Genomic DNA, 23464 nt, shown 5'->3' on the forward strand with positions numbered 1-23464 from the left:
ATTAAAAACTTGACACTCGGGATTTTTGGGACTAGATTTTTAATATTTGGTTTAAGGCAACTATTTTAGTGTTATGTTGTGCACAGACGACCTTGACATCAACAGAAAGCAAGAATACGTCTCGCCGAAAGTCCTTGACATTGATAACGTTCGTGATGTCACAGTACCCCCCAAAATGAAATTCACAGACCTGGAGAACAATCGGAATAAAGTGTTTAGTAACGGTTGTGGCCTCCTCTAGCGTCTCGTACTGCCACACAACGTCTTCTCATGGATCTCAGAACATTAGTAAACACTACCCGAGGAAGACGTCGCCACTGCTCAGCAAGAGCATGTTGAAGGTCCTGCAACGTCAGTGGTGGATTCACTTGCTGACGAACACGTCGACCCAGTTCGTCCCAGATGTGTTCAATAGGATTAAGGTCGGGGCTAAGCGACGGCCAATCCAGGACTTAGACACCGGCATTTCTTAAAAATTTCTGGGTAGCAATTGCTGTATGTGGTCGAGCATTGTCTTGTTGAAACGTTAGTCCAGGCCCATGTCTCTGCATAAACGGAAGAAGAACAGGTTGCAAAATCTGATCCCTGTACTGGACAGCATTTAAGTTCCCTTGGACAACAACAAGAGGAGAACGTCCATGTGCACAAAAAGAACCCCAAACCATGACGCTGCCGCCACCAAATCGGTCAACTTCTCTGACGCATACTTGAGCGTAACGTTCTGCGGTACACTCGGGCCCTGCCATCGGCAAATCTCAAAGTGAATCGAGATTCGTCACTAAAGACAACCGAATTCCACTGTCTTTGAGTAAATCTTATGTGTCTTGTGGCCCACGCAAGTCGGTTACGGCGATGAAGAGGTGTCAATATTGGTCCATTATAGGGCCTCCGAGCTCGAAGACCAGCAGCCTGCAAGCGATTTCGAACAGTTTGTGTAGTTAACCTTCCACCAAACATCTCTCTACTTGTGGAGGTTGCAGTGACAAATCTGTTTCTAAGATGACGTAATCGTATTGCTTGATCTTCCTGGAGTGACGCCACACGTGGCGCTCTCGCCCTTGGGCGGTCGGCAATAGTTCCAGTTTGAAGCACTCTTATTCTAAGATTAATTATTGTCTAGCGTGAACAATTAAACGCTCTTGCAACAGTGACGACAGACTGACCAGCATAGAGCCTACCTATAGCACGTAGACGTTCTACATTTGAAAGGCGTGGCATTTTCTAACAAAGATGAAAATAACAATTTTAATTTGTTTTTCCAGTTCAAGTTACGTGTGCGTGTTCAGTTTAAGCAAACTTGCATCGATTGACCTCACGAGTTTGTGTTTGCACGTGTTTTTCAGGTTTTTCATCTTTATATGCTCTAAAGTCACGTGATCCACGTGACTTTACAATTTTATGAAATTAAAGGCTTCTTTTCTTACTACTTGCTATCGTTAGAAACACTTTAAAATTTATTTGACTTACCAGAAAAAAAAAAATGTTGAAATTCATCAGTGTCAAGTTTTTAATTTGGCTGAGTATATTTGATTTATTTTAGTGCTTAGCCAATCAAAATTGAAGTATCTACTAAAATTTGAATTTTATCTTTGTTGAAATTTCGTGAAACAAGCCCCAGATATTTATCTTTAGTTACTATAAAATCACACGTCTCAATTATCATTTTCAAAAATTCCAGGTGATTACATTTTTAATTCAACCCAAACAAGAGGCAAGAACAAAACCATGGTGGCTTGCCAGGGCCCGATTCCTAGAAAATAAGACTTTGCATGTAAGTAAACTTATCTTATTTTGTGTTCCCAGAAAATTTTTGAGAACGTTCATGTGCTTAGATTTAAAGTTGACTTCAGTGTAAGCACAAGCACATTATTAAGCACAACTTCGTTCTTAAACATTGTCAATCTAAGCACAAGTCCCAAGCAAGGTATACGGCTTGCTTACCGACCGGGGGGGGGGGGGGGTGACCGAATGGTTAGCACGTCCGCGCTGTATCATAAGACCTGTCATTGAGTCAACTGGCGTGGTTTCATATCCCCGGTTGGACGTGCAAGGAGTAGGGTCGCCTGTCCAACCTCGTGGGTTTTCTCCGGGTCCTCCGGTTTCCTCCCAGGGCTAAAGACCCCTACGCGCAAGCGAATTATTGAAATACAATTAAACCATGTGTTAGTCCCGAAATGACCTAGTTTGTGTCGAGTGGACGTTAAACCCCTTCTCTCTGCTTACCAACCTTAAGTCGGTTTTTTCTTCAAACAAGATGGCTGACCGTAGAGTTGTTCGAAGGCATTTCCTATATCTTTTGATACCAAAGAGACAACTGAAAGACAGAGAAAATCATTTAGAAACATACTCTCGAGAAGAATTCTATAGAAAATTTCGCTTCTACCCTGAAACCATTTTATTTATTTACCAATTAGTAAACATCACAAACACACGGACTACTTTAAGATCAGGCGCTCTCACAATTATTCAGTCTGTTTGCATGTGCTTGCGGGTTTTTTTTTTAGCTTGCGGCACATTTTATATGTGTATAGGGGTCATGTCAAATGCATTTAAATCGACCATTTGCCGGGAAGCAGACGACTAATTTATGACGTAATTCACATACCAAAATTGTTTTTATGACGATAGAGAGCATCGTAGTCTCAGTTTATCAGTCACAATGTGCTTAGATTCATACTTGACTTGTGCTTACGTAAGAACGGTTTTGAGAATTTTCTAGAGACAGTATTTTATAAAGTTTCTTACGTAACAAAAAGAGAAGCAGGACTTTAAGCAAACTTTATCCAAAATTTTCTAGGAACCGGGCCCAGAGATATTTTTTATGTTGAGGAGTCTAATTCTACGCTCCCTACAAGATATAGGTTATAGACATATATGTAATTGTAGACAAGATTTTAATATGAATATAGATAACAGTGATCGACTTACAATAAATCAAGGCGTATGACTGTGTTTGTACTACACATACTTAGGTAAATAATTCAAGCTTTATGAATAAACATCAGCCATTCGACTTCTGTAATGGCAAACAAGAGAATAATAGTTTATTATCCCTCCCAAGTCCCTCTCTATCTAATGGATAGAACCTGTGAATGTGTATGTATGTGTCGCTAGTGAACGGCGACAACAAAAGTTTGTTGTATGTAGACATTGAAAGTTTTCAGTGAGGCCTTTAAGGGCTTGGTTGTCCATAAAAACAGTCAAAATGGCGGCCACCGATAGCGATTCGATGCATGATAGTATGACACGATTGCGGATGAAGATGGTACAACAGGTAGGAAAATATGACCTTGACGTATTAACCAATAATTCATCTATTTTAAAACATATTTTTGATTCATCTAAAATCAGTAATGGACAAGATACAATAGTTTCAATAACAGTACATATCCACGAACGTCACGCCCGTCTGAATATATATGTTAATCCCATTGTATCATTCAACCTAGCAACTTGAGTATTTCAGAGTGTTTCGGAAATATATTAATACTATTGTTACATAATAGGATATTGTGTCCACTGAAGAATAATAAATTATTATTTAATTACTAATAAACACATCATGATACTTCTACCTAAAATATCTAACATATAAAACACACCATGATACTTCTATCTACAGTACATCATATAAACCACATCATGATACACCTATAAGCAATACAACATATAAACCACACCATGATACTTATATCTACAGTACATTATATAAACCACACCATGTTACGTCTATCTGATACTTCTATCTACAGTAGACCATATAAAACACAACATGATACTTATATCAACAGTACATCAAATAAACCACACCATGATACTTATATCTACATTATACCATATTATTTTTTATAAACCAAACCATTATACGTCTATCTGATACTTCTATCTACAGTACATTATATAAACCACACTATGATACGTCTATCTGATACTTCTATCTGCAGTACATTATATAAACCACAACATGATACGTCTATCTGAAACTTCTATCTACAGTACATTATATAAACCACACCATGACACTTTTATCAACGGCACTTATATCTACATTATACCATATCAACCACACCATGATATTGATACTTCTATCTTCAGTACATCATATAAACCACACCACGATACGTCTATCTACAGTACATCATATAAATCACACCATGATACTTTTATCAACGGTACACCATATAAACTACACCATGATACTTCTATCTACAGTACACCATATAAACCACAAGCTGATACTTATATCTACAGTACACCATATAAACCACACCATGATGCGTCTATTTGTAGGACATCATGTAAATCACACCAGGCGGCATCATATAAAACGCGCCATGGGACTTCTGTCTTCGTACACAGACAGCATCATATAAAATACATCATGGGAGTTCTGTCTGCTTACACGGACAACATCATATAAAACACTTCATGAGACTTCTGTCTGCCTACACAGACATCATCATATAAAAAACGCCATTTGACTTATGCCAGCCTTCGGCGTTATATAAAACACGTCACGCCATCCGCATTTCGAATGATGTCTGGAATAATGTCCGATGTCACAACCAAGAACCATTGGACGAAAAAAGCCATAACACTTAGCGTGTGTTCAAGCATGGTGTCTAAAAGAACTCCCAATCTCAGATTAAGATTATGTTCATAATCTTCTGAAAACGAAGATTACGGCCCTCATCAACAGATCTCTAAATTCGTCTAATTCCCCAAAATAAAAGTTAATCAAATACCCAAATGACCAGAAAGTAAGTTAGCCAGAAGTGTTATTAGTTATTTAAGGGATGACTGAAGCCACTTTCTTCAGCTTTCAAAATGAAAGGTCTCAACTAGAATATCCATTCGTGACCCCCATTGTGGATCACACATATCAAATATTTTAAATAGTTGAACAGCCCAGATTGGGGGGAAAAAATGTATCCTTTTATGTTTGGCGGCTAAAATAATAATTAGCCTCGCCCAACCACTAGCGTTCTTTTTTATTTTTGAATGAATTACACGAATGAACTTTTAAGAAACGTGTGCGGCGGACGGCTAAGTCTCTTAGGATTGCAGCAAATCATCTTTGAAATACCTAATGCACCAGTACACACACGTGAAACATAATTATTATTTTAAAGTTGATCTGGTTATGAAGGCGTAGGATACCGAAGAGTACCACTATCCCCACACATGGACAGGGCTTGTTTCCGATTTAGTTGTAAGGACTGCAATATCTACCAAACTGATCAACGTTCTTGGATAACACTACAAATAACAGACGATTCCCCTTAGTCTTTCATATTATATCAAATTTCACCGACCCCCAAAATAATCACCGTTGCTATTTTTATTCCACTGATGATAGATATATATTTTAGAAAGAAACTACTAATTCCATTTTAGCTAGAGCTTTCAACCACTAGGGGGATCATCAGACATTTATTAATGAAAAAAGATAATTCCATGAGAAGAATAAAAACACTACATTGTTAAAACTAACATTTTCTAGACCATAATCAACTCTCGATGCCATCTCTAGCATGTGATATTTAGTGGATTGGAATACATTTTTTGAAAAATAATTAAAAGTAAAAATGGATAATCGAGACTTTGGTTTTTTTTATCGTACCGACTTTAGTAATGATGATCGAGGCTAGCCTAAAATTCAAAAGCTAATATCTCGGTTCAGAGTGGAGCAGTTTGGCTGAAATTATCAGCATATTCTATTTACGTTATCAATTTTTTAACTATTATAGCGAGAACTGTCAACTCTTTATCTAACCTTCCATAATGCTCCTTTAACGATGACAATTGTACTGTTTTATAACAATGGTTTTGTTATCTCAGGGACAATAGTAAGAGCATCGGGGAACGTGTTTCCGTGCAGAATATTTAAATGCGCGTAGTTTTGGTTTAAATTTGGCAATAAAATTTGCTATTAATAAATTATCAATATATATGTTCAATTTATACACAGTGAACACTCTAAATAAACCTTTACCACAAATAGCAAGGTTCGCTTAGAGCAAGCATTCTGTACTTTGATGTGAAAGTTGTGTAGGTTCATTCGCGTGTTTAATTTGGTGATTGTATTTTCCATTACAACCTAAACATATTATTAGATAGATAACATATTTCGAACGACAGTACCATCGATTAGTTTGTTGAATTTTGGTTATCTAATATTTGAATAGAAGATCATTTTGATACATTAGGTAATGGAATGGTTGAATTGAATTTTGAAGAGGTCAATATTCTTGCCAAATTTGATGGTTGTTTTAAACTATTGACGATATCCATCTGATGTATGATTTTGGCATTGTTTCCCTATTACGTTGGATGTGTAGGACTTGTTTTCCCATTTTCCTGTGAAGGATTAAATATCGTGACCAGAAACGCTATATTTGCATCTGGAATTAAATTATTTTGATATTTCAACCCTCTGAATATTTTTTCCGACTTTGAAACCATTGTGTATGTCGCGTTTTTGCATGAGACGGATGACATGTGTTAAAATGGAAGTACTTTATAATCAGTCTCATCAAGGGAATTTAATGAAATGTGACTGGAATCTTTCTTTTCCATGATGATTTTAGAAGATCGTAGCAAAATGTTAAATACACATTATTGTGCCATACTTCTTTTCGATAACCTAAAGATAGGGTAGCCTCATACCCCTCGCAGTGTTTCGTTTGATTAGACCTAATCCCACTCAAACACTGCCATACTCAGCGCAAATTTCTGGCCCAAATTTATGACTGGTTAACAGTCCGATCAACAACCAGTACATTAGTACGTAACAAAATCAATCGGGATTAACCAAAGCTCTAAATATATTACCGTAAAGTGTCTGGTGACAGGGGGGTGGGGGGTGGATGGCCGAATGGTTAGCACGTGCGTGCTGTATCATAAGGCCTGTCATTGAGTCAACTGGCGTGATTTCGAATCCCCGGTTGTACGTGACAAGGAGTAGGGTCGCCTGTCCAACCTCGTGGGTTTTCTCCGGGTCCTCCGGTTTCCTCCCACTGCTAAAGACCCCTTCGCGCAAGCGAATTATTGAAATAAAATTAAACCATATGTTAGTCCCGAAATGACCTAGTTTGTGTCGAGTGGACGTTAGACCCCATTTCTCTCTCTCTCTCCGTCTGGTGACAAACGCAGCTACATTACGTCAGAATGCGCGAAATGTATTACGCTCAATTAACCAGTGCATAACAGAATATTGTGTGATAAACGAGGCTATCCGAAATAGCTACAATGTAAACATTTCGTAAACAGCAGATCAGAGAGAAGGACTGTCATGTTACGTATTGTGTTTCAACAAACTGGACAGAAATACGACATGTGCTTTTTTGATAAAATAAATAATTCATGGATTTTATTTAAAGGTAGGCAGTAAAAATCGGCACAAATAAACACGTTTATAGAACTTATATCGGAGATTTGAGTCAAAGAATTTTCGTTACAATAGCGAGTTTAAGCGACGGCCAAATTTACCGATGTGCGTATAAATGCACCCAAAGTTAAATGTTTTCTTGAAATCAGTACTAACAAACACTGGGATTTTTTTTTAAACGCGGTCACCCTCGTTAAGTCATGAAAATTCTCTTTATTGTACTCAAGAGAGATTTGATTGGGCGACGAGATTGCACACGCCCCGTCAACGACTCAAGTTTTCAGTCTCGGGCCATTGCTTCGGGAATATGGGGTAACCTAGCTGGAACCAATTGATGCATCTATGTATGTTATTACAGTTGTGATACAGAAGTTCAAAATTTGTTTAACGATAGATATGAATTCAGTTTTTAACCTATTCAATTGATCAAAAGTAATTCATAGAAATATTAGCAGAAATCCAACCCTCTTTTCTTTAATATATTAACAACTACATGTGAAATATATATTAGCTTATTGAAACCATGGCCACGGCACACGCATGCACAAAGCAACACATTATTGAAAATAATGTTAATCTAGTATTATTTTATAGAAACTCGAATAACTGCGGTCATTTCTTTCAGTATGAAATACTGCATTTTATGTGCTTCTCAAAATTGTGGAATGTTACTGACTTGTTGGTGTCGAATTTATGGATCACACAGGTTTTTTTTGTTTTGTTTTTTTTTCTTTAAAAAACAACATATTCAGGTTGCTTTCTTGTCCTAAGGCAGCATCTAGAGATGTTAAGTAGCATTTATGAAATATTCAAGGTGATGAAGCCCCCACCAATGAAACTTTATAAATGATAACCAGACATCTTCAAGTCTTTGTCATCAAAACCTTGCATTTGAGACAAGTAGACAGGCGTTTTTAGACTTAGTTAATTTAAAAAATAACGTGTGGTTGTTTGGGATGCTAGAATGTAGAAAGAATCGAAGTAAATCTGATTCATGAATTCCAAACCATGCCAGACGTAGCTTTTGGTTGCGGTTGGTGAGATTAGAGCATCACAAGATATGTCGGCGGAGTTTATTCTCTAATGCCATATTGAGCTGCGCGGGGGTGTATGCCAAGACCAGGCATGTAATCTAGATTAGAGAATTAGTGGGTGGTGAATTAGTCAAACAGTTAAAATCCGATATTAGAAAATCTTACAGTAATTTCGAATTTCATCCCACATAAAATTTATCAGTCCGTAAATACGGCAACATCAAATTCCACTCAATGCCCATCAATCAGTCAGTTAGACTTTTACCGTTGCATTCTCCTAGTCGGTGCAGAAAAAAGAAGGACGTTAAACCCTCTTAAATTTTCAGTTGCAATCACCGGACACCAGTAATAATAATGTATATTTGTAAAACTCCAATCCATCCACAAATATATGCTCTACACGCATACTATGGTCACTATTTACACAATTATCTCGATCCACTTTGGTTAGAATGCACAAGTAAACAGAAGCGTTTTAGTTTTGTTTTAAATGATTCAATTGGTGGAGCTGTTTTAACTTGTAAGCGCCTTAACTGTGTTGTCTTTTTAACTGTGTTGGTTGTGTTGTGTCATTGTGATTTTTAGCATAGAAACTTGTAAACCATATAGGAACACGTTACTGTCAAACTTTTACTGATTTGGGATATATTTTATAAGATATTTACAAAACTGTGTTTTATATTATTGGATTGTATACAAAAGGGACAAATGATCACCTCAAGTTATCAACTGTACTCACTAACAACCTTTAATTCACCCCAACTGATCAACAGTAATCATCATTCCCTTTGTGTTCAAAGTAGAGGGGTCAGAGGTGGAAGGCAATGGGATAGAAAGATCAAGGTCATTACAACTAACAGAACTAACTCATTCAAGGCGCACAGAGGAGTAAACTTTTCTAATCTTTACAAAATACCAACCAATAAACATATTGAAGAACTGCCATATAAACCCAAAATCTCAGATTCCTTTAATTTGTGTTTACTTAATGCACAATCTGTCAAAAACAAAACTGGTGAATTGCGAGAATACAAATATGATAATGATCTTGACATTTTTGTTTTAACTGAAACGTGGTTAAAGTCAACAGATAACCTTGCAATAAACCAACTCTTCCCTGAAAATTACGATTTTTCACTTGCTAACCAATAATGTAGGAAAGAGGGGGGGGGGTATCGCCGTTGTCCACAGAAAGTCTATGACGTCATCTATCCATCCAAATTTAACAGCTTTGAGATCCTGCAGCTGAGATTTCAGTGCAAAAGTGAAATTATCCATATTGTGGTAGTTTATCGGCCTCCAGCATCAAAAAATAACATATCTAACTTTGTGAAATTTCTGGAAGAATTTTCTGCCATGTTTTGTCTTCCGCGTCGGGGCGTTTAGTTATAGTTGGGGATTTCAATATTCACTTCGATATCCCACTTAACAGACATACAAAAAAATTCACTGAACTCAACATATAAATGAGCCTACTCATCGCATTGGTCATACCTTAGACATTATTATTACCAGAATCAATGATAATTTATTAAATTCCATTCGTGTTAAAAATGACTTGATATCCGATCATTACAGTGTTTTCGCTAAACTGATGCTTTATAAACCTGGACCAATAAAACGCGCTTTATCTATCCGAAAAACTAGAAACATTGATGTAGAGCAATTCAAAGCCGACATAACTTATGAGCAGTTTTATGAACAGATCAAAGAACATGATAATATTCATAATAAGATTGCACAATATAATGCACCGGTTCAAACTAAAAGTATAACTATCAGATCAAATAGAAATTGGTTTAATGATGAAATTCAAAAATGTAAACAGAATAAAAGGAAAGCGGAAAAACAGTGGCGAAAATCAAATCTAGAAATACACAAGCAAATATATAAAATGTAAAAATGAGACTAACACTACAATAAGAAATGCAAAACGTCGCCATGTTATGAACAGTATGCCTCAGAATCGTGGTAATACCCATGAAATTCACAAGATTATCAATAGAATTCTAAATAAAGACGGGCCAGAACAGACTCTCCCAGTGAATCTAGTCTCTGAAGCTTTGGCAAATGATTTTGTTAATTTTTTCACAACCAAAGTTGATACTATACGATTAGGTCTTGGAACAATTCCACTTGCTGACTTTCAGGATAGTGATACTTACTCTGGCATGCAACTCTCAACATTTAGATCCGTATCTAATCTGGATATAAATATGATCATCAAATCATCGTCATCAGCATCGTGCACTCTAGATCCCATTCCCACTTGGCTACTAAAACAGTGTCTTGACGTGATGGTCCCAACTATCACGGATATTGTAAATTCCTCTTTGACTTCTGTCTGCATGCCGGAGGTTGTGAAAGAGGCGTTAGTGTTTTCGCTACTAAAAACTAAAAAAGTTCAACCTTGATAAAGAATTACTAAAAGAATTACAGACCGGTTTCTAATCTTTCATTTCTTTCCAAAATTATTGAGAAAGCTGTTGCATCCGAATTTAAAAGACATTTGCATGATAATAACCTCAACGAAGTATTCAAATCTGCATATAGAAAACAACACAGCACTGAAACCGCCTTATTACGTGTTCAAAATGACTTACTAAACGAATTGGATAAGAAACAGACGTAAGTACTAGTCCTGCTTGATCTAAGCGTTGCGTTTGACACGATAGACCATACACAGACAGTTGTTATCAAAGGTTCCACATCCAAATCAACGGTTTTAAAGTACCGTTCTCGGTCCTTTATTATTTACCACATACACAACATCTTTAGGAAATGTCATTCGTAAACACGGTCTTAACTACCATCTGTACGCCGACGACACTCAAATTTATATAGCTTTTGAGCCTTCTTCTGAACCATCTGAGATTTGCAAACTTGAGGCCTGTTTATCAGATGTTCATAAATGGATGGACTCAAATCTATTAAAACTCAACGATGACAAAACAAAAATAATAATAAAAGTCGGCAGCAGGCAGCAGCTACTAAAATCTAAAAGAGAAAACTATCAAATTTTGTAAAAAATCTTGGTGTTTATTTTGACTCTCATCTGAACATGAATAGACAAATTTCGGCCATGTGTAAAAGTATTAATTTTCAGATTTATAATATTGGAAAAATTAGATTTTTCATTGATAGTGACACGACTAAAATGCTGGTAAACACTATGGTTACTTAAAAATAAAGCAGCCCGGATCATAACCAAGACGAAACCAAATGAACATATGACACCAATTCTGAAAGATCTCCATTGGCTTCCAGTCCGTCAACGTATCAATTTTAAAATACTGTCTATTACGTATTCTGCTCTAAATGACGATTCTTCACCTCAATACCTTAGAGACCTTCTCAACACCAATAACCCTTGCAGAACCCTTCGATCACAACCAGACAACCTCTTAATTAAGCGTTTTTCAAAAACCAACTCCGGTGATAGATCTTTCGCCGTCGGTGCTCCGAAGTTATGGAATTCAATATCAAACGAAGCCAAAAGCACAAATTCTATTCAAGGTTTTAAAAAGTCTCTCAAAACCGAACTTTTTAATCAAATATACAACTGATTGAATACGGTTCTAGCTGTGTTTGTGTCAGACTTTTACCATGTGTAGTAAATAATGTTCTTCGTTTTTTGTTTATGTCTTTTTTTTTATGGATTAACGTCTTTTGATTGTTGTAATTTTATATTAGTTGTACTTATGTAAAGCACCAGAGAGCAGCTCGCTGAGTTGAATTGTTGGCGCTATATAAATCAGTTATTATTATTATTATGTTTGTAAGTTCAGAGACGGGACGTACCGTTCAATAAGTTTGGATATATATATATGCAGGATTGGAATTATGAAGGCATTCATAAACAACACAGAGAAGTTTAAATTATAGTCGATTCTGAAATAAACTGGCAACCAGTGAAGTTCCTTCAAGATGAGCTTAATGTGAGAGCGTCGCTGGTGATTGGGGAACTATCCTGACAGCATTGTTTTGGATCACATGAAGATTTTGCTTTAGACCGACGAGGATGCTGTTACAATAATCCAATCTGGAATACACTAAAGATCGAACAAATTTATGAATACTTCGCTTCCTGAAAAACTGATGAAACAAATAATAATGGTTCAATTGGTCACCGGGGCCATTGCATCAACAGTGAAAAGGGGGCATATTCCGGCCATCGAGCGTTTCACTCATACTAATGCAATTTGACTGTCGGTATTTCCCTTGTTAAACTCTACGGTAATATAATGAGACATGTTTTAGAACTAATTTGGGGGCTCCTTTAATATTGGGGCCCCTAGCTGCAACACAGTCAGCACCTCGTTTAATCTGGCCCTGAGAGGTTTTGTTTTTGTGTCCGTAAAAGGGTATATATGTTTCGATTTTCATAAAACTTTTACCATTTGATGTAAATATTCTTGATATGTAGCCCATTAAAAATATCCCAGATCTGTATATTAAACCTTTTGTTCAAATGAACCTTGCCCATTATTTGTTTAAAAGTTATATGTGTTATTGCAGTCACCGAATAGTTCAGATATATGCGATCAAATTGTTTCTCACTTGAGTCATTGCTGAAAAGTAGCCAATTTTGGTAGAGATACTTTTCAAGATGTTTTTCCCCTAAAAGGTTTTTTTTATCATTTGATTTCAATGAACGTTTCACAATTTGATGTCTAATCCAAATCAATTCGTTTCTTAAAAATCAAGTGTTACCGGAACAAGTGTTATTCGTTACCTATTAAGGATTTCATCCTTTAACTATATTGAACAAATAGTATGAAGATGTACACTCACGCAGATATCACAAAATGGTTTCTCATCTGATCCATTGCCGAGAAATAATCACTTTAGGGATTCACACATTAATAAGGCTTGATAAATGAATAATTATACTCTATTAAAAAAAACAACTAAAAACACGTGCACGGAAAGATTCAGAGTCACATATGAAACATGGTATAGCTGCATTTCAGTGTCACAGGTCTAGTTCTTATTCCAATAGCCTAACATAGATTTTATACGCCCACATGGGGAAGTATTATAGGCTGTGATTTAGCCCCGAAAATCGTTTCATCTCGTCCCAGCAAATTTCAGATGAAAATCTGACGCTTTGTTGCATAAGTAAACCAGTAGGCCGTCACTGTCGTAAACATTTCTTTCCCGATGTATTGCACAATAAGGCCAGCATTCGAATTACGCCTCGAAGTATATATGTAGCCATTATGGGGTGGGGTGAAAAAATCAAATTCTACGCAAATCAGAAACCATAAAAGCAAACAACATCATAAGGTCACGGGTCAATAGCCATAAATAGACCAGGGAATGCCTTTTATGAGACGGAACACGTTGGTTTGTTTACATTTATCAGAGAGAATTTCTCTGCAAATCTGCCGGGATTACGGGACAATAAGATCAGATAAATGTTGCGTTGACACGGTGAACCCCTGAGTTGCGCCATAAATATAGTCAAAAAGGAAATTGCACCAATGAATGAGATATTTTCTGTAAACAAGTATTTTTTCAAATTTATTTCAGTGAAACAATATCCAAAAGAAATATTATATACGTAATACAGGTGAAAACGATTTTGGCATGATTGAAATACTGGTTCAGTATTTTAAGTGATGGATAATGGCCGAAGACTGTCCATTATGGAGACGACTTGTTTATAACACAGTCGAAAACAAATATTAATAATGAGAATATATGTGATAAGCATTTGGATACTGATTACATTTGGTAATGTACTCGATATGGAAGATAATAGCCGTAAAAATTGTGATGTTCTTGATATGGGGAATAATGGCCGTCAAAGTTGTGATGGAAAGGCTGCTCAGAAAATGATTTAGATATTGATAATATCCTTAGTACTGTGGTTAATATAGAGGGTACTAGCCGTCCAAATTTTGATTTGAAATTTAATATATACTCTGATATATTAAGTGACAGGACACAGGATCAAGGCAGAAACCAGTTCACTAAATTCGACCTCAACTTTCATTATGGTGTAACGGTGATATATTTGAACGGTTTTTAAAATCGGATAAAAATTGTGACCTGTATAGGTTCCACAGGCTCAAAACACGTTTTTTTTTGTTCAATCAGGGGTCATTATCTAGGAAGTTACGGTCCGATATGCGCCAATATCGCAAGGAATCGAGAACTTTGGGTTATAAACACACATGTTCAGTTTCATCAAAATTGGCTAAACTCGTGACCTCTAGTGTGTACAATCAGGGGCCATAATCCATGAAGTTACGGTCCCATACAAGCCAATATCGAAAGGAACGGAGATCTTTGGGACATATACCTATATTTCAAGTTATGACCTGTAGAGTGTTCACAAAGAAGGTGTGAAAATGTGGGCGTATAAAAACGTATTATCGATCTAGTGCCGATCGTGCTATTAAACGGACAAGTGACATATAACGGACGGATTTAAACGGAATTATTTATGTAGACAAACACGTGAATTTAACATTCGGTCATGTGACATTTCGGTAACTATGAGGTTTTAAAGTAATTTCATGTACTGTAATTTAATTTGTTCAGGAAATAAATTATCCCAAAATACATTGTCTATTATTGGTAAACCTGTCCATTATGTTCAATAAATAATGGACAGTTTTATAAATAATAGAAGCGTACATTCTCCTATATACTGGTTAAAAACATCAACGGGTAACGTCATATCTATGTTTTAATTACATATAATATTGAGCAAAAAAAATAGCAATATCATTTGATCTGAACGATACAGCTAAATTAATAATGATTCACCTTCATCAATTATACTTTTTGTTTAAAAAGAAAACAATAGACTTATTATAAGATAGTTCAAACATGTACATTTATTTAGAGAAAGAAAGAAAAAAAAAAATAAACAAATACGATTATATAAATTTTCTCATACACAGCAATACCACTAGTATTAAGGAAAAATGTACACAATAATAATAATAACATCGTCATTTATAAAGCATGTTAATACAGGAGGACGGTTTCTAATGCGCTGTTGGTTGTTATATTCACAGAATACATGTATTTACAGACAGATCATGTTTTGTTCCCATATACACTGTACAAAATTAAAAGATTATACCAGTAAATAAAAGTACATAGAGAAAAACAAACAGTTATCTAAATAAAATGGTTCCAGTAAAATGAATTAGAAAAAAAAATAGTAAAATAAAGACATATAGTAAGCATAAAGTGACAAAATATAATATGAAAATTTATTGACATGTACAGTACATTTAAGTAAAACGTGTTTAAAATATGTAATATTTAAACACCGCTTACAAAAATACATGTAAACAGGTGTAGGCCTACTCATAAAAAAATCACACAATTTCATCAATATCATATGCCACTGACAGCATATGTTTGGCTGTCACTTTTACATTCGAACAATTTACACATTTACACAATACAAGAAAGTTTTGACTTGTATCAAGTACATCTATCTGTACTGCAGCCTGATTTACACCCACAGTGAGAATTTCATTTATGCTTGAGGGGCATAAATTTCTGCAGCTACAGTAAGGCAAGCAGGATGGAATGGGCCGGAATATGCCTCCCTTTTAACTTGTAATGCAAAGACCCCAGCGACATTTTCAGCAAGGAGACTTGCGGTACCAAAATGTGTTGATAACCTGGCTATAAGCAGAGGTGATGTGTTAAATGACGCCGGAGTACGGTGGTGGTACTACTACTACTCCTATAGTACACTATTTGTTTATTACTTTTAATTGTATAGGTGATAAAATTGCTATTAAGAAGCAAACCTTTGACAAGCATATACATGGCGACCTGTTGATACTTGGCGACTTTAATATTCACTTCGAAAACGGTTCAGACCCATTGAGTAATCGCTTTCGGGAAATACTGCTTACCTACAACCTTCAACAGCATGTCAACAAGAAGACACATAAAGGCCATCTCCTTGACTTTGACATTACACGCCAAGATGAGATGCATATACATGATGTACTGGTGGAAGATACCCTACTATCAGACCATTTTCCTATCACCTTTAAAATTCAAACCAAGAAACCGCTTTTGGACAAGAAAACAATATCGTTTCGAAAATTTAAATATTTAAACAATGATGCCTTTAGTAAAACAATGTTAAATCGAACTTTTCCGACATCTGTGAATTGTGTGATGTGAATCTAAAAGCTGATTCATATGATAAGACACTGAGAAAATCATTGGCGAACTAGTTCCGTTAACCGCTGAAGCAAAACAAAAACGCCGAAAAACTGAGAAAAAGTGGCGTGAGACCTCCCTTCATATCCATAAAAACCTTTACCGAGAAGAGAAAAACAAAGTCAAATATATAATCAAACAATCAAAAGTTTCCTTCTACAATTAAAAAAAATTCAAAATAGTGCCAACAAACAGAAATAACTATTCTGTGTTGTTAATAAACTGATTGACCATTCCTCCTCGACTGCTGTCCTCGCTGATTGCGCCGATAAATGTCTGCTAGCAGAAGAGTTTGCAAACTTATTCTCCGATAAAATAACTCTTATTCATGTAATTTTGTACCCAAATATGAGACGCTAACGGTAGTGTGCATTGACAATTTCGATTTAGTTAGCGAATCTGTTCTTTGAGATATTATTAAATCGACAGTCCATAAGACCTTGCCCTCTTTACCCCCTCCCTACATCTTTACTAAAAGAAACTCTTAATTTATTCTTACCTGTGATTACTGATATCATAAATTCTTGCATTCAAGAAAAAAGGGTACCCGATTGTTTTAAAGTTGCTAATGTCGTCCCAGTTATTAAAAAATCAACTTTAGATAGAAATGTGCTAAAAAAATTACCATCCTGTATCAAACTTGAGTTTTATTTCCAAATTTAGATGTCACAAGATCGTCCATTGTTCGAACTATCCAATGACACTTTAGTTGTTTTGATTCGGTGAAATCTGGCGTAGTAATCACTTTTTTCGCAAGATCACCATTGTTTTTACTTTTTACGTTTTTTTTTCTCAACATATCGGGAATTTTTTCGACTACTTCCGGTTTTTGGATCATTGTCTTAACAAGTTGTTTGTTTACCTTACCTTCTGTACAAGAAGTTTCAGAATAATCCATTCAGCTGTTTTCCAAAGAAAGAAAATTAGAAGATCATTTTCAGTAATTTAAGGATTTTTCAACTTTTTTCCAAAATTGAGGCTCTTTTTGGACAACTTATGTTATTTCAATGCTTTTATTTTTGGACTCACGCCATAGTCAACCAATAGGACTCTGGGTAAAAAAATGTTTAAGAAAAAACGTAGTTGTTGTGTTTGAGAAAAAGGCCTCTCAAAATGCTCCAAAACGGAAAATACTAGATTTTCGGCGTAACATAATTTATTTTCTAGCCATCTAATTCGTATCATTCAGATGTCATATGATAGTCCATTAATGGGGCTATCCAGCGACACTTTAGTTCTTTTGGTCCGCTAAGATCTGATGGAGAAATCAAGTTTTTCGCAAGAGCGCTAATTTTTTTTTAACCTTTTTCTTCATTTTTTGAATACGCCCGGTATGGAGATTATTGTCGGGATAGTTTTAATAACCAGTTTGGGCAATTAGATAGCCACAGGGCTCTGTAATGATATATTACATTATCTGATCAGATAAAATGGTCCTGAGAAATACTATGTTCAAAAGTGCCAAAAATGCAAAAAAATGGCAATTGAGACAAAGGAGCATATGAACTTTGTTTTATACAAATCGAACAATAAATAATTCATCTAGGACTGGAAAACTGAATTAGCCAATAGCTGCCAAGGAAAATTACTGAGACAAAAATATTTCACATTTTTGCCCAAGTCAGATGACTCGTTAATTTTGTGTAAAACACGACTAAAAAATAAAAATAAAAAAGTTTTTTGTAAAAATTTAAATTTTCTAAATTTGGCGCCTAATATCTGCGAAGATTTGCCGAAAATCAAAAATCAGAAGTAGCGTAGCTATGTGCCCTGTCTCCGGCAATGCCAAAATGTATCGAAAGTTAAAATCCAACGATTATTTTTAAAATTACTGCAATATTTTTAAAAACGATAGCTTCGGTGATTTCGGACGTTTCGCATTGTCGCAGAACGTTCAAAATAGTTTTATCCTCTAAGTCACACCCACTTTCCCAGTAAAACCAAAGAAATCGAAACGATGCGACAAGCAGTTGCTGAGATCTAATCAAAACTGAATTTGAATAATAATAATAATAATAAGAAGAAGAATAATAATAATTTTAACAAATAATTTTAGTAAAACCAATAGTCTTTCAGACGAAAGTTTGAAAGCCTAATAATAATTTTAGTAAAAACAATAGTCTTCAAATCAAAAACCTTGAAAAGTGACCTGTTAAAAATCGCCTATTTCTCCGCAACTGAATAAGTTAGAAACAATTTTGTGAAATCTATATGACCGTATGAATTTTATTAATATGTGAATGTAAACCAAAAGTTAAAATCATTAATACATATTAAAGAATTCTTGGTTGAAAAAGATATTGATTTTAAAAGTTAAAAATGCATTTTTTTACAAAATGGCGTCACTTCCGGTGTCAATTTTAAATTTTAATCAATTTGATACGACACATACTTGCTTTTTGAATCAAATGATGTCACTTTTGTGAAAATCCAATAATAATTGACTATTTTACAGGCAAAATAACGAAAACAGTGACTTATGCAAAATTGCCCATTTCTAGGTAACTGCTTATATTACAAACTAATTTTAACATACATTTTCTTCGTATGGATTATAGCTACAAGTTTATAAATGTTACGTAGAAATATTTTAAAATCTGAAAAAGTTTATAAAAGTTACGTAGAAATATTTTAAAATCTGAAAAGCCCGAATGGGTTGTAAATAGGTCAATTTTACACCTTTTTTACACCTCTAAATCGAATTTGCTCGAAAATGAAATCGAAATTAAAAAAATCGAGCCCAACATTTTGTGCGCCTTTAAAGGGCACACTTGTTAAGTTATATCAGTTTTTAAAAAAAAATAATATTTGCTTCCGAAAAATGGTACCTAACTGTCAAAATTGTAGTTTTTGGTAAAATTAAGCCACTTCCGGTGCCGACAGATAACTCTATCGGTAACAAAAATATGACAATTGAGACAACGGAGTATATGAACTTTGTTTTACACAAATCGAGCAATAAATAATTAATCAATGACTGAAAAAACTAAATTAGCCAATGGCGGCCAAGGAAAATTACTGAGACAAAAAAAATCACATTTTTGCACACGTCAGATGACTCGTTAATTTTGTGTGAAACACGACTAAAAAATATTCATAAATAAAAAAAAATTTGTAAAAATTTAAATTTTCAAATTTCGAACGACAAAAGCCATAGATGAATGTTCGAAATTGAAAAATGTGAGATAGCCATTGTCTCGGAAAAGATTCAGGGTTTCCAAAAATGTGAATTGTTTTAAAATAGGTAAAGAATTGGCGAAACCACGGCCGCTTTTTGATTTATTGCTACCGTTCAAAATTCGGCGACTTCCGGTCTGCGCAGAAGTTTCAAAAATACTTTATCAAGTAACCACTACATGGTTTCCCCGATAGAAAATTGAACCTCAGATCGATATCTGTTTTCGATCATGGAGAAATAGGCTCCCGCGGTAAATAATAATAATAATAACTAGACCTGCAAGCAGCACTGAACCGGCTTTCAGGAATCAGACAGGAAGTGTGTCATACAATAGCCCATTTATCGAGCTACCAAACGATACTTTAGATGTTTTGATCAGGTCACACCCGACGGTTAAATCCCGAATGTTGCAAGAGCACCCATTTTCTTTACTGTCTTTTTTTTTTAAATATCGAATATTTTTTGACTACTTCCTGTTTACGGATCATTATCGGGATAGATTTAACAAGTGGTATGGGAACTTAACTTTCTGTACAAGAAGTTTCAGAAAGATCCATTGGACAGTTTTACCTCTCTTATACCATTAGAAGCAGATTTACAGATATAACGATTTTTCGACTTTTTTCAAAGATTGTGGCCCTTTTGGACCATTTATACTATATTGAGGCTTTTAAATTTGGATTCACGCCATAGACTCCCGTTAGGACTCTAAGTAATAGAGGTTTAAGAAAGGAAATAAGAGAAGTTTTCGAGATAAAAGCGCCTGAATAGGCTCCAAAAAGGAAAATAATAGATTTTCAGCTTTCCTTTATATATTGCCTAACCCGCGAATTTTTACGATTTAGATGTCATAATATCGTCCATTGTTCGAACTATCCAATGACTCTTTAGTTGTTTTGATTCGGTGAAATCTTGCGTAGTAATCACTTTTGTCGCAAAATCACCATTTTTTTTACCTTTTACGTTTATTTTTCTCAAAATGTCGGATATTTTTTTCGACTACTTCCGGTTTTTGGATGTTTGTCGGAATAGTTTTAACAAGTTGTTTGGTTACCTTACCTTCTGTACAAGAGGTTTCAGAATAATCCATTCAACTGTTTTCCAAAGAAAGAAAATTAGATGATCATTTTCAGTAATTTAAGGATTTTTCAACTTTTTCCCAAGATTTAGGCTCTTTTTGGACAGTTTATGTTATTTCAATGCTTTTATTTTTGGACTCACGCCATAGTCCACCCATAGGACTCTGAGTAAAAAAAGTTTAAGAAAAAACGTAGTTGTTGTGTTTGAGAAAAAGGCCTCTCAACATGCTCCAAAACGGAAAATACTAGATTTTCGGCGTACCATAATTTATTTTCTAGCCATCTAAATCGTATCATTCGGATGTCATATGATAGTCCATTAATGGGGCTATCCAGTGACACTTTAGTTCTTTTGTTCTGAAGAGCCAAAAATGCAAAAATGTCAAAATATCGAAAATTAAATTTCAATAACTCAATACATATTATACATCGTTATAATCCTAATTAGGTCAGCTATCTGAATGTGTAACCATTTTGTATAAATCTGTTTAAATAATAAAGTAATAGAGCATTTTCCAAAATTAAACGATTTTTCGACTTTTTTCGATTTTCAGTCCCTTTTTTATCCTATTCCAGACATTTCAAAGTCTTATTGGATGGTTTCATGCACAAGATTTAAATTGCCAAAAATGCAAAAATAAACTCAATACATATTATACATCGTTAGAATTGTAATTAGATCAGCTATCTGAATGTATAATCATTTTTTGAAAATCTTTTAAAATAAAAAAATAATAGAGCATTTTCCAAAATTTAAGGATTTTTCGACTTTTTTTCGATTTTCAGTCCCTTTTATATCCTATTCCAGACATTTCAAAGTTTTATTGGGTGGCATATTTCACAAGACTAAGTTTTTGAGATAAAGGCGTCCAAAAACGCTCCAAATCAGAAAATACTTGATTTTCGACGTGTCATATTTCCAACTCTGACCATAGTATCTGAATGCATGGGGTATCATACTGTAGTCCAATCTCCGCTCGACCCGATGATACCTTAATTTGTTTAATCCGTTGATATCAGACGGTGAAATCGAGTTTTTCCCCCAAAACACCCATTTTTTGCATTTTTTTGGAAATATCAGACATTATTTCGACTACTTCCGGTACACGGATTGTTGTTGAAATTGCTTTATCCAATGGGCTGACATTATAGCTTTATGTTCCAGGACTTTCAGAAACATCAATTGATATATTCAAAAAAATATAAGGGTTATCAAATGGGTAGAAATTTCGAAAAAAAATCGAAAAATAAAGGGCGATAACTCTGAATGAAACTTATATGGCTGGAATCGGATGGACATCAGGTATCTAAAAATATAGGTCAAATTTGAAAATTTTGAAAAATAACAAAATTGTCTCTTTAACAACATTTTTTTCATTTTTCGATCGCTAGAAGTCAACGACGAAGTTTCGAAATTTAGAAATTTTTAACTGCTATCGTCCCAGAAAAGACTCAGGGTTTCCGAAAATGTCATTTGTTAAGAATTGACAAAACAACGGCTGTTTTTTTTTTACTTTTTGGCACCATTCCAAATTCGGCCACTTCCGGTCTGCGCAGAAGTTTCAAAAATAGTTTATGGAGTAACCACCACATGGTTTCCTAGATCGGTATCTCTTACAGGGACTGAGAAATAAGGGTCCGCGGTAAATAATAATAATAACTAGACCTGCAAGCAGCACTGAACCGCCTTTCAGGAATCAGACTGGAAGTCTGTCATACAATAGCCCATTCATCGAGCTACCAAACGATACTTTAGGTGTTTAGATCCGGTCACACCCGACGGTGAAATCACGATTTTTGCAAGAGCACCTATTTTTACTGGGATTTTTTTAAAATATCGAATATTTTTTCGACTACTTCCGGTTTACGGATCATCGTCGGGATAGATTTAACACGTTGTATGGGAACTTCACTTCCTGTACCAGAAGTTTCAGAACAATCCATGAGACAGTTTTTAAAAGAAAGGAAAATCAGAAGATATTTAACAATATTTAGCAAATAATTTGTAGTCTGATGCCAGTGTGTTATCTCCCTTATACCATTAGAAGAAGATATAACGATTTTTCGACTTTTTTCAAAGATTGTGGCCCTTTTTAGACCATTTATACTATATTGAGGCTTTTAAATTTGGATTCACATCCTAGACCACCGTTAGGACTCTAAGTAACAGAAGTTTAAGAAAGGAAATAAGAGAAGTTTTCGGGATGAAAGCATCTGAATAGCCCCCAAAAATGAAAATACTAGATTTTCAGCGTCCCATTATATATTGCCTAACCAGCGAATTTTTACCATTTAGATGTCATACGATCGTCCATTGATTCGGTGAATGTCACATCCGGTACCAATGAAACCATTAAACAGGTTTCCACATAATCATTGCACACATCAAATAAAATGGACGCCGAATCAACCAAATCCACAATATCAATTAATTTTATACATTTGTTACATGTAAGTGTAGAGTACTTCCGGTGATAATTAAAATCTTCAATTAGTTTTATGAAATCAGAAATGGCATAAGGCATCACATAGTGAAAATTTTATGTAAATCGAATAATAATTGCCACTTTTA

The 23464-nt window shown here is 35.0% G+C and overlaps 1 protein-coding gene across 6 annotated transcripts in view; it reads left to right on the plus strand.

Moving 5' to 3' along the window:
• The first annotated feature begins 3117 nt into the window (after positions 1 to 3117).
• The window catches only part of LOC126820659 (signal transducer and activator of transcription 2), a 127929-nt gene continuing 107582 nt past the window's right edge, over positions 3118 to 23464 (plus strand). For 2 of the 6 annotated variants that reach the window (XR_007680060.2, XR_007680061.2), the window contains exon 1: positions 3131 to 3274. Coding sequence is in view for 4 of the 6 variants with exons in the window: in XM_050548767.2 (XP_050404724.1) it covers positions 3206 to 3274 (69 nt within the window). In the remaining 2 variants the exon portion in view is untranslated. Of the gene's footprint in view, positions 3275 to 23464 lie in introns of all 6 variants that reach the window. The other 4 variants (XM_050548767.2, XM_050548775.2, XM_050548776.2 and 1 more) reach the window with 4 other exon arrangements.

Source organism: Patella vulgata, chromosome 5 (genome assembly GCF_932274485.2).
Source record: "Patella vulgata chromosome 5, xgPatVulg1.2, whole genome shotgun sequence".
Classification (NCBI taxonomy): Eukaryota; Metazoa; Mollusca; class Gastropoda; family Patellidae; genus Patella; species Patella vulgata.